This window comes from Octodon degus, unplaced genomic scaffold (genome assembly GCF_000260255.1).
Source record: "Octodon degus isolate 3935 unplaced genomic scaffold, OctDeg1.0 scaffold00002, whole genome shotgun sequence".
NCBI lineage: Eukaryota > Metazoa > Chordata > Mammalia > Rodentia > Octodontidae > Octodon > Octodon degus.
In genome coordinates this window covers 18,768,690-18,785,460 of record NW_004524578.1, presented here as the reverse complement: position 1 = coordinate 18,785,460, position 16,771 = coordinate 18,768,690, and the positions used below count along the sequence as shown (strand labels likewise).

Here is a 16,771-nt window from a genome sequence, read left to right as displayed (position 1 = left end):
TAAAGCTGAGTAGCTGTGACAGACACTACCTGGCCTGCAAGGCCTAACATATCTGGCCCTTTACAAAGTTCCTTGGCTTTGCTACAAACTTGAACCAAATCGGGAGGAAACAATGAGATAAATCCAATAATGTGGAACATTACACAAGATATCTGGGCAGGATCTTCAAAGCAATCAATCAAAAGATAACTAGACAGACATAATAAACAAAGGCAATGGATGAAGCTTGTTCAGATCCTGCAAGAGAAAAACCAGCCATAAACATTTTAGAGCCAGGCATGGCGACTCAATCCCATAATCCCAGTACTCTGAAAGGCTCAAGTAGGAAGGTCAACAAGTTTGAGCCCAACTTGGGCAACTTAGTAAGACCCTGTCCCAAAATAAGAAATGAAAATAAAAACATATCTCTGTACAGTACTTTCAAGAGTTCAAAACATTTTTATTTTTATTTATTTTGTTGTGGTACCAGGGATTGAACTCAAGACCTTGCACTTGCCAGGCAGGTGCTTATGCCACTGAGGTATATCCCCAGCACCCAAAACATTTTTGTTTTTTATATTAGACTTAGTGATTAATGATTTAGCATCACAAAACTCCATGATACACTACTAGAAATAAGAAAGATCCTAATTCATAAATGGAGAAGCAGAAGCCAAGGCTGAGCTAGTATGTATCACCTTTCATCCCAGCACTTGAGAGGCTGAGCCTGAGGCTGGAGGATTGCTGCAAGTTCCATGCCAGCCTCAGGTAGAGTGAGCTCAAGGCCAGTCTAAACTACACAGCGAAATGCTGTCTCAAAAAAAAAAAAAACCCAAACCAAACCAAGCAAAAGAAGCCAAGGTTGAAGGTCACATAAGACACAAATTAGATTTTTGGTTTTCTGCTCAACAGTCTTCAGTTTTTATGTTTTTGGTCCAGGACAAATATATTTGTACTAGGACATTTAAAGAAGGGTTTATTAAATGGACTTTTTGGCTTGCTTAAGGATACAGTGACATCATATATTTTCTACTTCCAAATTAATAAAATAGGAGGGATCTTCTAGATCCCAGCCACTCTATAGCATTTATTAAAAAAGAAAAAAAAAGGCTTACTGCCAGGCGTGACAGCATAGCCCTGCAATCCCAGCACCCAGGAGGCTGAAGGAGGAGGACTGCAAGGTCAGATTGGGCTACATGGGGAGTTCAAGGTCATCTCAGCGCTACCTTAAAGTGTTTCAGAAGTTCTCTGCCTAGTTCACAGTCCAGCTTGATAGCAAACACAATATGCAGAATCACGGTGCCTTCCACGTGATGAAGTTCACCTGATGGCACAGTAACAAAATCCAGCAACCTAAAAGATGCCAGAGAAAAATAAGAGCTATGATTTAGTGAGCCAAGTGCAGGTGCTTCAATCATCAAGAGACCACCTCAGGCTGATCCCATGCAATCACCAGAAGCAGAAGATAAGTACACCTCTACCGCTCCATTCCCTGTTCCTTTAAAATAAAATTTTCTGAAGGAACTACTGATAGTCATCACTTCCACTTTATCAGATACTGTTTTCCCAGTCAGACCCAATTTCAATCAGATCCTGTCCCCTGTGTACCTTTACCTCTAAGGCCTTCTGACTTTTTAAAAAATAATTTTATTGGTACATTTTTAGATACATATGATTTAATCAATCATAAGGAACTTGTACCTGTACATGATCTACCTTGCTTCTTTTTATTCCATTCCCCTCCCCTTCTTACAAGCATTTATTTTATTTATTTATTTTGGCAGAACTGGGGATTGAACTCAGGCTATTCTACTGAGCTATTTCCCCAGTCCTCTTTAGCCCTTATTTATAAAAGCTTTGTTTCCATTTTCTTCCCTGTAAGCTGACTATTCATACATAAAGTCATACATAAATGGCCTCCACATTGTCAAAATCAATAAAGTTCTACCTTAACATTCAGCAAATTAACAGTTAATCACTTCCTCCCTGAAAAGCTGTCTTCTCTTAGTTTCCAGGTCACCACTGTGGGCTTCCCAATAGCTACCTCACCCTTTCCCAAGGAGCTCACCATCATTTCCCTATATAGTTCTAACTGGTCCTTAGTTTCTTTCATTCTTTATTTACAGCTCAGACTTCTGCCTATGAACCATGATTAACAGCTCAACACCTCTATTTAAAATGCTAAAATCCATCTTAAAAAATGAATGTGGCCAAAACTAAACTCTTTCCAAATCCTGATTTTAATAACCTTTTCTGAATTCAATATGACATCATCTTTTTCTTAAATTTTCAAGCCAACTAAATTATTATAGATCAGAAGTACTAGAAGTATGCTGGCCCATGCCTTTGACCCCAGAACTTGGGAAGCCGAGGCAAGAAGACAGTCTGGAGTTCAAGGTTAGCCTGGAAAACAGTGAGTGCAAGGCCAGACTGAACTGCATACCAATACCTGTCTCAAAAGAAAAGAAAAAAAAAAAAAAAAAAGCCAGACCTGGTAGACTGAACTGCATACCAATACCTGTCTCAAAAGAAAAGAAAAAAAAAAAAAAAAAAAAAAAAAAAAAAAAGCCAGACCTGGTAGCACGGACCTGTAATCCCAGCACTCTGGAGGCTTGTGAGTTTGAGACCAGCCTGGGCTACAAATCTTAAGGCCAGCCTGAACTGCATAGAAAGACCCTGCCTCAAAAAGACCAGAAGGAACAAAAGAAAGAATAAAAGAGAAAGGAAGGAAGGAAGGAAGGGGAAAGTACCAGAATGTACCAGTTAACAGCATAAATTTTCCAGTCAAATTGCCTAGTTCTGAATCATGGCTTCACTACTTCCTGGTTGTAAAACCTTGAGAAATTCTTTTAATTTCTGTTTCTTGGTTTCTACATACATAAAACAGACAAAACGGGTATATGGTTTATTGTGCTTAAGAACAGCACCTAACAGAGAATAAGCACACTACAAATATTTGCTTTAAAAAAATCCTTTTTCGGGCCGGGGAGATGGCTCAGTAAAATAAGCGCTTCCCTAGCAAGTGCAAGAGCCTGAGTTCAATCCCTGGTTCCGGAAAAAAAAAAAAAAAAAAAAAAATCCTTTTTCTCGGATATGCCCTGTCTCTGCACTGTTCCTCCATCTGAAAATGTTATTTAAAAGTTGTGGCTCTCATCAACCAAGCTTGAGGTAAAATAGTGACCCAGTCTAAAGCAGTGGCCACATCATCCCTTTTGATTACCTTCTTAGTGCTTTCCTGTCTAATATTCTCTTCTCAGTAAAACTTAATATTCTCCTTACAAAGCAGGAACTTTCTTGACTTGTTTATCTCTGAAGCCTCAAGGCCGAAGACGTACTGGCACACAGTAGGCCACGTAAAAGTTTTAAATCCACATTTTACAACACAATTATTGCTATTTTTCTGGAAAGGTACAAATGAAAGCACTCAAGAGCCTTATGCTCTTCACTTTATAACTAGGCAGCTGGGAGGGGATCACAGAAGTCCTATGCTGACGGGAAGCAGGGGTGAAAGAGAAGACGGCAGTGAAGTCACTCGGAAACAAAATGAAAAGATGAATTTGCAATGCTGTTTCTAAATTACTAAAAAAACAAATTATATTACTCGTCACCACTTAGTTCTTCACGGTGCTGCTTATCTAGCTCATCGAAGAAGGCAATGACTCCATGTAAAGCACTCTTTCTGCTTCCCTGGAAAATATAAAATAGTTAAGTCTCCCAGTTAAAAGGAAAGATAATCAAATACTTTTTAACTTAAGTGTATTGTAATGTGCGACTTTAAATAAACAAGCTATTACCTAAAATCCAAGTAAGAACATACAGAATACTTGCAAGTAGAAACAGGGTTTGATGGACTGGGGATGTAGCTCAGTGGTACAGCTCTTGCTCTGCATGTAGAAGCCCCCGAGTTTGGTCCTCAGGACCACAAAAAAGGAAGGAAGGGAGGGAGAGAGTGAGGGAGGGAAAGATTGAAATATCCTTTAATGTGAGATTTTTAAAGAGCCTATAGCCCACTCTGAGACTGTATTTCTTTTAATATCACAAATATGAAACTATGACAGGAGATATGGCATGTTTCCTTGGCTGGGGGCATAATCTCACTAGATCAAATCACCACGTGTGAAATGAAACCATCTGTGTTCTACGATGTAATAGCACACAAACAAAGCTGCCATATGTAACCAGTCCTACCACAAGAACTACGCAGCAGAAAATTTTTTATCTATACCTTTGCGGAGAGAACTAGAAGCTGATGGACCAAAGGTGGTATTTCCTGAAGAGTCAACTTTGAGAACACCTTCAACACGTTTTTCACCACACACTCCACCTCTTCTGCTGCCAGAGGGATATCCCTGTGGATCAGAGATTCTCAAGGCTCTATCTAGAACTCACACATCTTTTTAGAAATTTAATTCAGGGCTTTACAATGTTTTAAATTTCATTAAACGTTTCTTCAAACACCTGCTTAAGGCAGACCCAGGGGCCGGGGGTTCGATCCCTTGGCCTGCATGCTGGCCCCATCCCCGGGGTGCACCAAGCTGGCGATTGAGACTGGGCATGGTGGCACCCGCCTGTAATCCCAGCTCTTGGAAGGCTGTAAACAGGTGGATCACTGTGAGTCCAATCTAGTAGTGAGACCGTGAACACCCTGTAAACCCTTCCCTAAATACAGAAACAAAACATTTCTTCAGAAATTTAAAAGCAGCAAAAAAAAAAAAAAAAAAGAAAAAAAGAAACACTAAAATTTCTCAACTGTTCCCTTTGATTTTCTCTCATGAAGACTTTTTAAAAAAAAATTTCTCATAAAGGGGGGCTAGGAATATAGCTCAGAGGCTTAAGCACCTGCCTGGCAAGTGCAAGGTCCTAAGTTCAATCCCTGATACCGCAAAAAAAATTCTCATAAAGAATCTTTAAGGGGATTTATAACTTTAGGAAAGCAAAATCTTCTGGGCGCGGGGGGGAATCCTAGTTACATATGAAATAAAGCAAAAGGAAGGGCCGGGGAAATGGCTCAGTAGAATAAGTGCTTACCTGGCAAGCACAAGGGTCTGAGTTCAATCCCCGGTTCCACAAAAAACAAAAAACAAAGAAAACAAAAAGGAGCTGGGAGAGAATTCCCTAACAGAAAACAGAGGTACCAGTGCTGTTACTGAGAGGAGAGAGGTGGCTGAGCTTGCTGTTTCACTCTCCAGCGGCAAGTTCACAAAGCAGGACTAAGGAAAGGGGACTAAGGGTGCTTACTTGAACATGGAGGTGAGCTGGACTACGTACTGTTGAGGCCATCTAGTTAAAGAAAATGGAGAACATGAGTTTATTTCATTTTAACTTATGTACATATAAACTTTGTTTTCCAGTTTCATTTATAACACTAAGAAACAAGATTTTTAAGATAGCATTTAAAAAAACAAAATACCACTGTCTAACATAGACTGGCAAAATGAAAAAGTTCAATAAAACTAAGTCCCTAGTAACAAAAAACAAAACAAAAAGCCTGATGATACTCAATGTTGATGAGATTTAGAGAAAACACACTTTCACATACATACATATATATATGCATACACAAAACTTTAAAATGCATAAAACCACAGACCCATCTCATTCACAATTTCAAATACAATGAATTTTAAAAGGTCATCTAAATATATAAATGTTCTCTATAATACTTTTTGTAAGAGCAAAAAATTAAAAACAATCCAAATGGAGATTAGCGTAATAGTAATAATAATAAATAATAAAAAACTATGGAGCCACTCAAAAGAATGATGTGAAAATGTGTCTGCTGAAGTGAACAAATGTGTTAAATGAAAAATGGAAAGTCTATTATAATGTACTGAATAAACTAACTATAAACAAGTGAATAGATGGATAAAAATACACATTCTATTACATACCTAAACTAAGGGAATTTTTTTTCGTCCTTTGAGACAGGGTCTCTCTATGCAGCCCAGGCTGGCCTTGAACTCACCGTGATCCCTATCTCATCCTCCTAAATGCAGGAATTATAGGCGTGTGCTACCATGCCTAGCCAGGGATCTTATTTAAGGAATCACAAAAGCAGTTACCTCTGGTTTAGATCATTTGGGTATTTCCTTTATGTTTTCCTTTAACATACCTACATATATCAAGTATAATATAACTCAGCATTTTGCTTATTATATAGTAAGAAATTTCATTTTCTTTTTGTGGCTGGCTCAGCTCACCCTAGGGGCGGAGCTGGTGCAGCATGTGGTGCTGGGGATCAAACCATGGTCCCTGCGTGCTTGCCTAAGCAAGTGCTTTAGGCTGCTGAGCTATCTCGCCAGCCCCAAGAATTTTCATCTTTGCTGTATGTCTTTATCCAGGGGGTACTGGACTTTGACCTTTGCACAGAGCTGTACCCCCAGCTCATGTATGTATGTATGTATGTATGTATGTATGTATGTATTTGGGACATGGTCTCATTAGGTTGCCCAGGCTGCACTTGAACAAGCAGTCCTAACCTCCCAGAGTGCTGGAATTATAGGTATGAGCCACATGTCCAGCTTATACATTTTGTTTTTGTCAGACGCGGGGATTGAACTCAGGCCCTTGTGTTTGCCAGGGAAGTACTTATTCCACTGAGCCATCTCTCCAGCCCATATATTTCATTTTTGAGGGATATAAATTTCATGGAGTGGCTCTCCTTAACTTACATACTACTACTTATTACATGTCTTCATTACTGTATGCTTATACTGGCTATAACTGTGCTGAATATATTCATGTATGAACATCTGTATGTATGCGTCATACTAGGGGTTGAACCCAGAGACTTCCCACTGAGGTATATCCTCAGTCTTTTTCTTTCGAGACAGGCTCTCATTAAGTTATTAAACAGCCAGTGCTGTGCTTGAACTTGTTATCCTCCTACCTTACCTCCCTATATGCTAGAATTAATTACTATAAGCATGTACTACTATGGCTTGCTGAACATTTTCTCCTATATTGTAGTCTGGTCTACAGAGACTCCCAGAAATACAATCATTGGTTAAAATACAATACCATCACCTATATATTCTACTCCCTCAAAAAGAAAAAGATCTATCTATCTATAGATAGGGCAACTGCCTTAATCTTAAGGACCTTGGGATTTTAATTCATGTTTAGAGGAGTACCCTGCTAAGTAAGATCAATAGTCACGTAAATTAAAACTATAGTTTGAGAGCAGAGAATATATCTAGGAAATAATCTTCCCAAAAATTTGTCACAGATTATATGGTTTTATGGTAGTACAGTATACAAACAAACAGATCTAAAAACTTCACAAATACAAATTTCTTGAAATAAACAGTAGTTTCTTTTGGGCTATCTGTAGTCCTAAAAACATTCTGTACATTAACGAGAAAGACTCACCTTATAGAACAGAGGGCGTCAATCAACTGCTTCTTACATTCTTCCCCACTCAATTTATCTAGAAATGTAAAATACACTGAGAACTAAATTTTACTATGTGAATAGAGAAAAAGCTACTAAAATTGGAAGAAAGTTACCTCCTCCATAAGCCACATTTTCCTTTTTGGTACTCAAGGCAGTAAGAATGATGGGCAATAACTCCAAAGACTTTCCATTCACTAGGCTTCCCTCTTTGATAACATCAACACACTCATTGGCTAATTGAACCAGTAATGGTCCTGGAAAATGGTGAGCCTAAGAGTTCAAAGAACATAAAAAAATCTTTAGCAGAAATACAAGGTTTCACCATTTCTTCCCAAGAAATGTTGTGGTGAAATAACTGAATTGATAGTAAGACACAGAACAGTCCCAATGTAATCATGGAATGACATTGTTGTGTTGAATATTTATGTTAAAGACTTCAAAGGCTAGAATCTTGCATCAGTGCTGTAACATTTTCAAATCTGCCAGCATTTAAAGACTATTTATAGGGGCTGGGGAGAAGGTGGGGCCAGGGAGATGGCTCAGTGGAATAAGCACTTCCCTGGCAAGTGCAAGGGCCTGAGTTCAATACCCGGTTCCGAAAAAAAAAAAAAAAAAAAAAAAAGGATATTTATATCCACGGTAACTTAAAAGTGATGTATACATGTAAGGAGTTTACATTCCATTCATTTTGTTGTTGTTTAATAATAGCTCTTATTCATACATAAGAATTATGCTAGATTTGGCATTTAAGTTTTCCCTCAATGAATTAAAACCATCCAAAAATCTACTGCCAAACAAGTTCAGTTTTATCTCCCATCTTACCTCCAACATTAGTAATCCTAAGATCTCAGATGCTACTTCTTTCTGTAAATCTCCTGATTCAACCAACCGGATACAGCAAATATATATCTTATGTCTCCTACAGGCTCCATCTTCTTCAGAGCAAGGGGAACCTTATTATTTTAAACAAGTGGTACAGAACAAAGAAAAATGAAGAAGTTTTATAAGATTAGAGGTTAAACAGGAGAAACAAACAGGTTTGTAGTGCAATTAACAGAATTATTAGATTTCTGACTAATACAGTATTTAGAACACTGTTACTTAGAGGCTCTGAATAAAGTGCTTAATTTACCCAGAATGATGAAACTAAATTTCTTCTTCCATTTGCTATTTTAATAATTACATAATGCAGGAGGAAACTCTAGAATATCTTAGAGTTTGGAGAGGGGTGCTCAATAATTCAAATTTAGTGGCTTTAACATATTTCCTTTCCTTTTTTTCCCCAGCACTATAGATGGAAGCCAGAGCCTTGCTCCTGCTAGGCAAATGCTCTACCACTGAACCACATCTCCCTGGCAACATACTTTATCTCTTGCCAGCTTGAGCCACTGCTGGTATACATAGGACTGTCCCAATAGGTGGCTTGAACCAAGGGATGGGATGGTCATGCATACACCAATGGAAATGTAACTCATTCAAATCAGAGTAGCCAGGCAGCAAGACATATAAATTCAGCTCCATGATGAATGTACTAGTGATGTCAACAGAAATGACAGAGTAGTAAGGATGGTGGAAATTCCTCTTCTCCATGAAAGATATACAAACACTGACAAAAAGAGCCCAAATCAACTGGTTCTAGACTGTGGAAATTAGCCAGGAATGTGCCAGACACCTGTAATCCTGGGGCACTAAGGCAGGAGGGTCGCCATACGAGCCATCCTGGGCCAAAACAGTAAGCTCAAGGCCATCCTGAATGAGTCTTAAAAAAACCTGTGGAGGGGCTGGGGAGATGGCTCAGTGGAATAAGCACTTCCCTGGCAAGCGCAAGGGCCTGAGTTCAATCCTTGGTTCCAGAAAACAAAAACAAAAACTTGTGGTAATTAACCATAGGCTTTCAGCAATCAAAGGAGTACCAATTCAAGAAAAATAACTGAATCATAATAGAAAGGGAAGCAAGCTTTACAATATTTTAACCCACTGCATCCCATCTCTAACCCAGAAGTCTTAAAAAGGGTGCAATAATACATATTCGTATGAGGTTTATACTATGATAGCAATGCTTTTCAAACTCATGTAGTTTCAATACAATCATTACAAAACCTCAGGTTTTTGTTTGTTTTAATCAACAGTATTGTCTTAAAATTTTCTTTGGAAAAGGAGTCACAGTAGCTAAAACAATCCTTAAAAGACTGAATGGTACTCATAAACAGAGACATACTGATAAGGGAACAGAACCGACAGCCCAGAAATAAATTCTTGAGATTATAGGCAATTGAGTTTTACAAAGGTGTCACATGCACAAAGGAATGAAGTTGAACCTCTACCTCATATCAGATACAAAACTTAATTCAAATGAGAGTCAGAGCTATAAATCATGATTTTAAATAATGGTCTACTAGATATGACATCAAAAGAACAAGGGAAAAAAAAAACAAAACTGGCCAGGTGATGCTCATCTGTAATCCCATCATCCTGGGAGGCTGGTGCAGGAGGATTGGAAGTTAAAGTCCAGTTTGAGCAACTTAGTAACTGAGCAAGATCCTGTTTCAAGATAAATAAAATAAAGGCAACTTGATTTTTTTCTTTCTTTCTTTTTTTTTTTTTTTTGGAACCAGGGATTGAACTCAGACCCATGCGCTTGCCAGGGAAGCACTTATTCTACTGAGCCATCTCCCCAGCCCCGGCAACCTGATTTTTAAGCACCAAGGATCTGATTTGACATTTCTTCAAAGTATACAAATGACTGCTCACTTCAGAAGCACATATACAAAGTATACAAATGGCCAGTCAGCACATATAAAAAAGTATGTCATTAATTATCACAGAAATGCAAACCAAAGTCAAGAGACACCATTTCACATTCATTCTTGGAGGCTTCAATTAACAAAAAGAAAAACAAGCCGTAGTGTTGAAAAGGACAGAGAAATCCAAACAGCCACTCTGGAAAAATTTTGATGGTTAAACAGCACATGATCCAGCAATTCTCCTAGATATATACTCAAGAGAAACAAACACGTGTTCACACAAAAACATGTACACAAATGTTCATAGTAATATCATTTATAGTGGCAGAAACAACCTAAATGTTCCTCTATTCATCAATGGAAAAATGTGGTATATACATACAATGGCAGTAAAAAAGTTGTGTATTACGAACACTGATGCAAATTAAGTTAGTTACAAAGAACTATATACAGAATGATTCTATTCATGTGAAATGTTCAGCATAGGAAAACTAGACAGACAGGAAGGAGACCAGTGATTTCTTACTGCAGGGAGTGACTCTGGGTGGTTAGGGAGCTGATAGTTCGTGGCACAAAGCTAGTGGTACTTTTAAGAGCAACAAAAATGTTACAGCTCATACGATTATACCAACAGCCAGTGCACCATATATTTTAAGTGAATAAACTATTATGTCAATCTCTTTTTAAAAAAAATAGTGCCAGGCATACTGTCAAAGATCTGTAATTACAGCTACTTGGAAGGGTGAAGTAGGGTGATCACAAGTTTGCGGCCAGTCTGAATAACACAGTGGGACCCTGTCTTAAAATAAATAAAAATAAAAAGGGCTGGGACATAGCTCAGTGGCAGAGCATTTAGCTATCATGTGTGAGGCCCTTGATTCAATCCCTAGTATTTTAAAACAAAACAAAACAAAAACACAATTGTAAACTTTAAAAAGAGGATGAATGTTTTGGTATGTGGCTATGTCAATTTTTGTAATGGCAATACTAACTACAGGTCAAATACACAATCAATTTAACAAGATTGAGATGATTATAGATAGGTACAAATAAGTACTGTAGTCTCCATAAATATAATTGCCAATTCATGATCCTTTTAAGCTGGTCTTTCCAAATTTGTTTCTAAATAGTAACAAAAATAGGAGCCATCATAATTTGTACAGATTTTTCTGACCAAGAAATAAACTATTCTTTAGGCAGCTGCCACTGGTAATCCTACAAATATTCAACAAGTTCCCCTAACAGTATAGCCCAGGCTGGCCTTGAACTTGAGGTATTTTTCTTGCCTCAGCCTCCCAAGTGCTGGGACTACGGGCATGTGCCACCAGGCCCAGCTAGGAAGACTAAAATGTTTGCATTCAATTTTCTTAGGAGAATAAAAAATACCAAGTTAATATGCTTGTTATGAGTCCAAAGGCATTTTTTACCTCATAAAATTTCATACTATCTCAACTTATAAAACCACTGGAGTCACAATGTGAGTACCAAAGAACTAGACATTGTTTAAGATAAGGAAATAAATATGTCTTGCTGGGAATTAAGAATCTGTATAAGGAGTCCAAGAAATTCCTCTTCATTCAAACCCAGAACTGCTCCCCCTCACCCTCCATCAAACACAGATTAAGCACTAATCACTGTGGTCTCTTCATCACAATTTTATAAGTACAAGTAATCCAAAAACAGATTTTTTGAGAAGTGCATTCTTTACAGGCTCCAAAACCAACAAGAAAAGCTTAGATAGCCTCTCCAACTCTGTTAGTAAAATAGTATCCTAGACAGGGAAATGCTGCTTTAGTTGATTCTGTAGAATCCTCAAAACACAGAAGTACTTGATGGGGTTCAAACAGTAATAAAAATGCCAAATGTAAACAAATATACCAATGAATCCAATGAGACAGAATAAAAATTAATTATTACCTTTGAAGATCGCCCTCAGGAGTGCTCCAGTGGCTTTTCCTTTCACTGCTTGCTTCTGAAGGAGACAAGTCAACTGCAATCAAAGAAAAAACTACAAGTCTCAGGCAACAGCTCCTTTACCTCAATGACCTAAACACTCTGAAAGCAAAGGTACACACCAGTTAGGTTCAAATCGTTCACAGACTCCACTTATCACAAATACATAAATTGTTTAGCTGTAGCATGATCGGTCTTAACAGGATCCAGGGCTGTCAACACTAAAATCTATTCAGACACTCATCCCACAACTGAGTATCTAAGCAATACTACACATTGCACTGTGCCATATTTGGGGGGGACCCACCTTCATCAACAAATACTTATGGTAAATACAGCAGTGAACAAGGCGGATAGCATAATAGTAGGAGGGAAAAGGGTGACAAAAAAAAAAAAAATCAGAGAAAATCTGTAAAAGAAACAAGACTATTCCTTTCTGGGAATTTTCCTGGAGGATCTGAAAACATCGTATCATAGTGATATATGTGTGCCTATGTTTATAGCAGCACAATCTATGATAGCCAAATCTTGGAAACAACCAAGATGCCCATCACCTGAGGAATGGATGAAAAAGATGTGGTATTTTTATACAATGGAGTATTACTCAGCTATAAAGAATGATAAACTCAAAGCCTTTATATTGAAGTGGATGCCACTTGAACATATACTCATAAGTGAAATAAATCAGACATACATGCGTAAATATTGTATAGTTTCTCTAGTATAAGAACTCAAAAGAAATACAAATAGAAAGGTATAATACAACTAAAAGGACAGCAAGAACGTGAGGACTAACTAATTAAGAGAGGGAAAGGAGAAGAGCTAAGAAACATGACAGTGATATGCCATACAGTTACATGTAGAAGATGGGCAAGGCAATGATCCTGAGAACCTTCAGAAGATTTTTTAATCTAGCAGTTAATTGGAAAGATTCTCACCCTGACTGACTATATATACTGACACCTGTGAACTAAGCAACTGCACTGAAGATGGCAATTTGTAATAGTAGTTTCATGCTTGGAGTGCCTGTCCTTCTGGTCTTCTGAATACCGGCTGCTTGTCATGACATGCCAGTTGCTGCCGTGCTGTCTCTCGGGTAGATGATAGTTCAAAAAGAAGGGGGTGGTGAATGAAGGCAGAAGAAACGAAAAGGAATGTTAAGGGACTGTCCTGCTTCAAGGTGAGATTTCTGGACTTCTGTGTAAACATAAGAATTATATAATTCTTTATGCCTATTTTTAAAATATATTCTGTTTTTAAATGTTTTTTCATCATATTCTGTAGAGACTTAAAGTTCAACATATCAATACTTGATGAAAACTACCTGTTCCATGTTATGCCTAAGATGTTGGATATTCAGACAGACAGTGAAGTTAAGCTTAACAGCCTAGGTTGTATGGTAATAATAATAAGCTTCTCTTCTGGAGGGTTAACAACCTAAGTTTGCAGACCAAAATTTAGAGAAAAAGGAGGGCAGCAAGGAAAGCCAACATTTTGGCCCTAGCCTTCTAAGATCAATTAAGACTCAGGACATATGAGAACTTGTACTGTAACATCATATAACTCAGGAGTGTCCCAAATTTTCTGATCAAGGAGATTATGGGGCCAAAGAGGAAAGTGATCAATGATGTAGAGTGTGCCTAAGGAGAGTCACATGGAGAGAAAACATTCTCTCAGGCTTTCACAGAGAGCACATTGGCCAAGCAATGGGTGTGACTCATCCACATGACTGACACTGACAAAGGTTCTACAATGTGAGGTACAGGATCTCAGGATAAATCCTGAGGAGATTTCACTGACCTTAGCAGACCCAAAAGCTACAACTCTTGTTGCATAGGTCTTGCTTTATCTTGGTCTTAACCATCCAGCAGAAAAGTATAAAAACGAAGTATAAGAAGCCATGGTGTTATGTTCAGCTGTAGGGGACTCAGGTCAACCATTTCTTTTCTTTTCTTTTTTAAAAAAATTTATTTGTTTGTTTATTTATTTATTTATTGTGAATGTGTGTGTGTGTGTAGCCAGCTCAGCCCACCAGGGGGTGGGGCTGGCTGGCATGTGGTGCTAGGGAATTGAACCGCAGTCCCTGTGCTTTGCTTAGCTTAGCTTATTCTAAGTAGGTGCTTTAGACCACTGAGCCATCTCACCAGCCCCCAGGTCTATAATTTCTGACATTGCCAGTGAAGCAGAAGATTCAATACTATTATGAACTACTGGATTCTTTTAGAATATTTTGCTGAGTTAACACACCTATACTATTCAAATAATGGAACTAAACAAAAAAGGGGATACAGATGAATATCCATTTTGTATCTGTGTATTCAAAATGGTTAGGATAGATATATAGTTACATTCTCTTAATGAATAGAGGGATTTGTTGTAATAGTGTTTGTAAATAGGATATCATGTCTGCATTTTGTACAGCAAATAATCACTAGGAAGAATTATGCAATGTGTTAATTATTGAAACTGTCCTACCAATTTGGTTTGAAACTGTCTCACTGCTATTTGTTTCTCAATAAAATTATGGGAGAAAAAAAAGAAAACAAACAAGAGGCTGAGCTGGAGAAGAATTTTAAAGAGAAGTAGCTTAAGCTAACATGGTCAAAGCTGTGAGGCAGGAGACATGTAACAGAGGTTTAGAATGAGAAAAAGCTAGTTATTTAATAACACAGAGGTACCCTCATGTGCAAAAGCCCTGAAAAAGCAAAGAGCTGGGTGTGTCTGAGGACCTGAGGGAAAAAAACCAGCGTGGGCTGGGGAGACATCTTGGTGGTCTAAGCGCCTGCCTGGCAAGCTCAAGGACCCAAGTTCAATCCCTCCCCGGTACTGGCCGCCAAAACCAGTTATAGTGGTGCACACCCATAATCCCAGCACTGGGGAGGTGGAGACAGGAGAATCCCTTTGAATTTAAGCTACATAGCAAGACCCTGTAACAAATTAAATAAATAAATAAAACAGCTTTTTTTTTTTTTTTGGGGGAACCAGGGATTGAACTCGGGCCCTTGCGCTTGCCAGGCAAGTGCTTTTTTTTTTTTTTTTTTTTTTTTTGGAGGAACCAGGGATTGAACTCGGGCCCTTGCGCTTGCCAGGCAAGTGCTTAGAATAAGCACTGAGCTATCTCCCCAGCCCCTAAATAAATAGAATAAAATATTTTTTTAAAAGTGTGGCCGCATAGTATTAAAGAAAAGAAGTGGCAGATGAGTTTGGCATGATGGGGAAGGTCCTTGGCAGGACATTTAGATTTTACCTGTCTGTCACTTCTTTTTTTTCTTTTTTTTTTTTTTCAGAACCGGGGACATTTAGATTTTAAGTGCATGACAAGTTATTGAAGAAAAAAACAAAAGATATGACATATATTAGAAAGCAATCCTGGAAGTTGTGTAAAGAACTGGTTATGGGAGACTTATGAATGAAACAGGAATTCCTGTTAGGAAATTGCTGGGTTCCAATGAGATGAATAGTGGCCAAGACCAAAGTGGCAGCAAAAGAGAAATCACAGTTGAACTGGGTCTCTCTCAAACGTGACATATGAATGTTCTAAACCCTGTACCTCATACTGCGATCTTATCGGAATAAGACAGCTGCAAATACAATTAGCTGATGTCATCAGGGTAGGTCTTAACTCTACATATGACTGATATCCTCATAAAAGGGGGAAATCTGGACACAGTCATGTGCACAGGGAATAAAATCATGGATTTCACCTCTGCAATGAGCCTGGTCTTTCTCATCAGAATCCATCTCTCCCTTCTTAAATATACAACAGAACGACTGCTCGTGTCTAGACCCTTCAACAGCATTCCTACCAGCAACTACAAGTGCCTGTTCCCTCATAACCTCACCAAAGGTGTGTTGCAAGTACTTCAGGTTTTCTAATCTGATGAGAATTAGTATGGTTTACATTTCTCTTACTTCAAGTGAGGTTGAACATATTTTCTTACACTTATGGCCACTTTTCTGTTTATATGATTGTTATCTACAGACTTACTGCTTTTTTCTACAGAATTTTTAATCTTTCCCCTCTTCAGTTATTATGTTATTTATTCAGGATATTAACCTTCGCTGGGCATGGTGGTGCACGCCTGTAATCCCAGCACTAAGTAGGCTGAGGCAGGATGATCATTTTGAGTTTGAGACCAGCCGGGGCTACAAAGTGAGCTCAAAGTCAGCCTAAACTACATAGTGAGACCCTGTCTTAAAAAAAACAAAACAAGCAAACAGGATATTAACCTTCTACCTGTGATATGGTGCAAATACTTTCTCCAAGTCTGTCATTTGCCTTTGGTTCTGACTTTGTCTTTCTGTGTGTCTGTCTCTCTCTGTCTCTCTGTCTCTCTCTGTCTGTCTCTGTCTCTCTCTCTCCCATTTATGTATTTGGTACAGGGTCTTATTACTATACAGCTCAGACTTGTAGTGATCCTCCTCCTGTTTTCAGCCTCCCCAGCACTGTTACAGGCATGTGCTACCATGCTCAGACTCAGTTGGTCTCCGGCTTAGCATGCGGGACTGGGGATTGAACCCTGGTCCCTGGGCTTGCCAAAGAAGGCACTTAAGACTGCTTAGAACGGGAACAAATAAACACCCTAATGCTGCACCTCCGACATCTAGAAAAGGAAGAGCAAACCAAACCCAGAGCCCAAAGATGGGAAGAAATCATAAAGATTAGAGCATAAATTAATTCAATTGAGATGAAGAAAACA

The 16,771-nt window shown here is 38.4% G+C and overlaps 1 protein-coding gene across 1 annotated transcript in view; it reads right to left on the bottom strand.

Annotated features, from left to right (window-relative positions):
- The window catches only part of Fanci (Fanconi anemia complementation group I), a gene marked incomplete at its 5' end in the record, with an annotated part of 56,441 nt that extends 44,327 nt beyond the window's left edge, over nt 1-12,114 (bottom strand). The window contains 8 exons of the mRNA XM_023712332.1: nt 1,206-1,332; nt 3,581-3,666; nt 4,205-4,328; nt 5,218-5,259; nt 7,351-7,408; nt 7,488-7,644; nt 8,197-8,327; nt 12,036-12,114. Coding sequence (XP_023568100.1) covers nt 1,206-1,332; nt 3,581-3,666; nt 4,205-4,328; nt 5,218-5,259; nt 7,351-7,408; nt 7,488-7,644; nt 8,197-8,327; nt 12,036-12,114 — 804 coding nt within the window. The remainder of the gene's footprint in view (nt 1-1,205; nt 1,333-3,580; nt 3,667-4,204; nt 4,329-5,217; nt 5,260-7,350; nt 7,409-7,487; nt 7,645-8,196; nt 8,328-12,035) is intronic.
- Nucleotides 12,115-16,771: the final 4,657 nt, after the last annotated feature.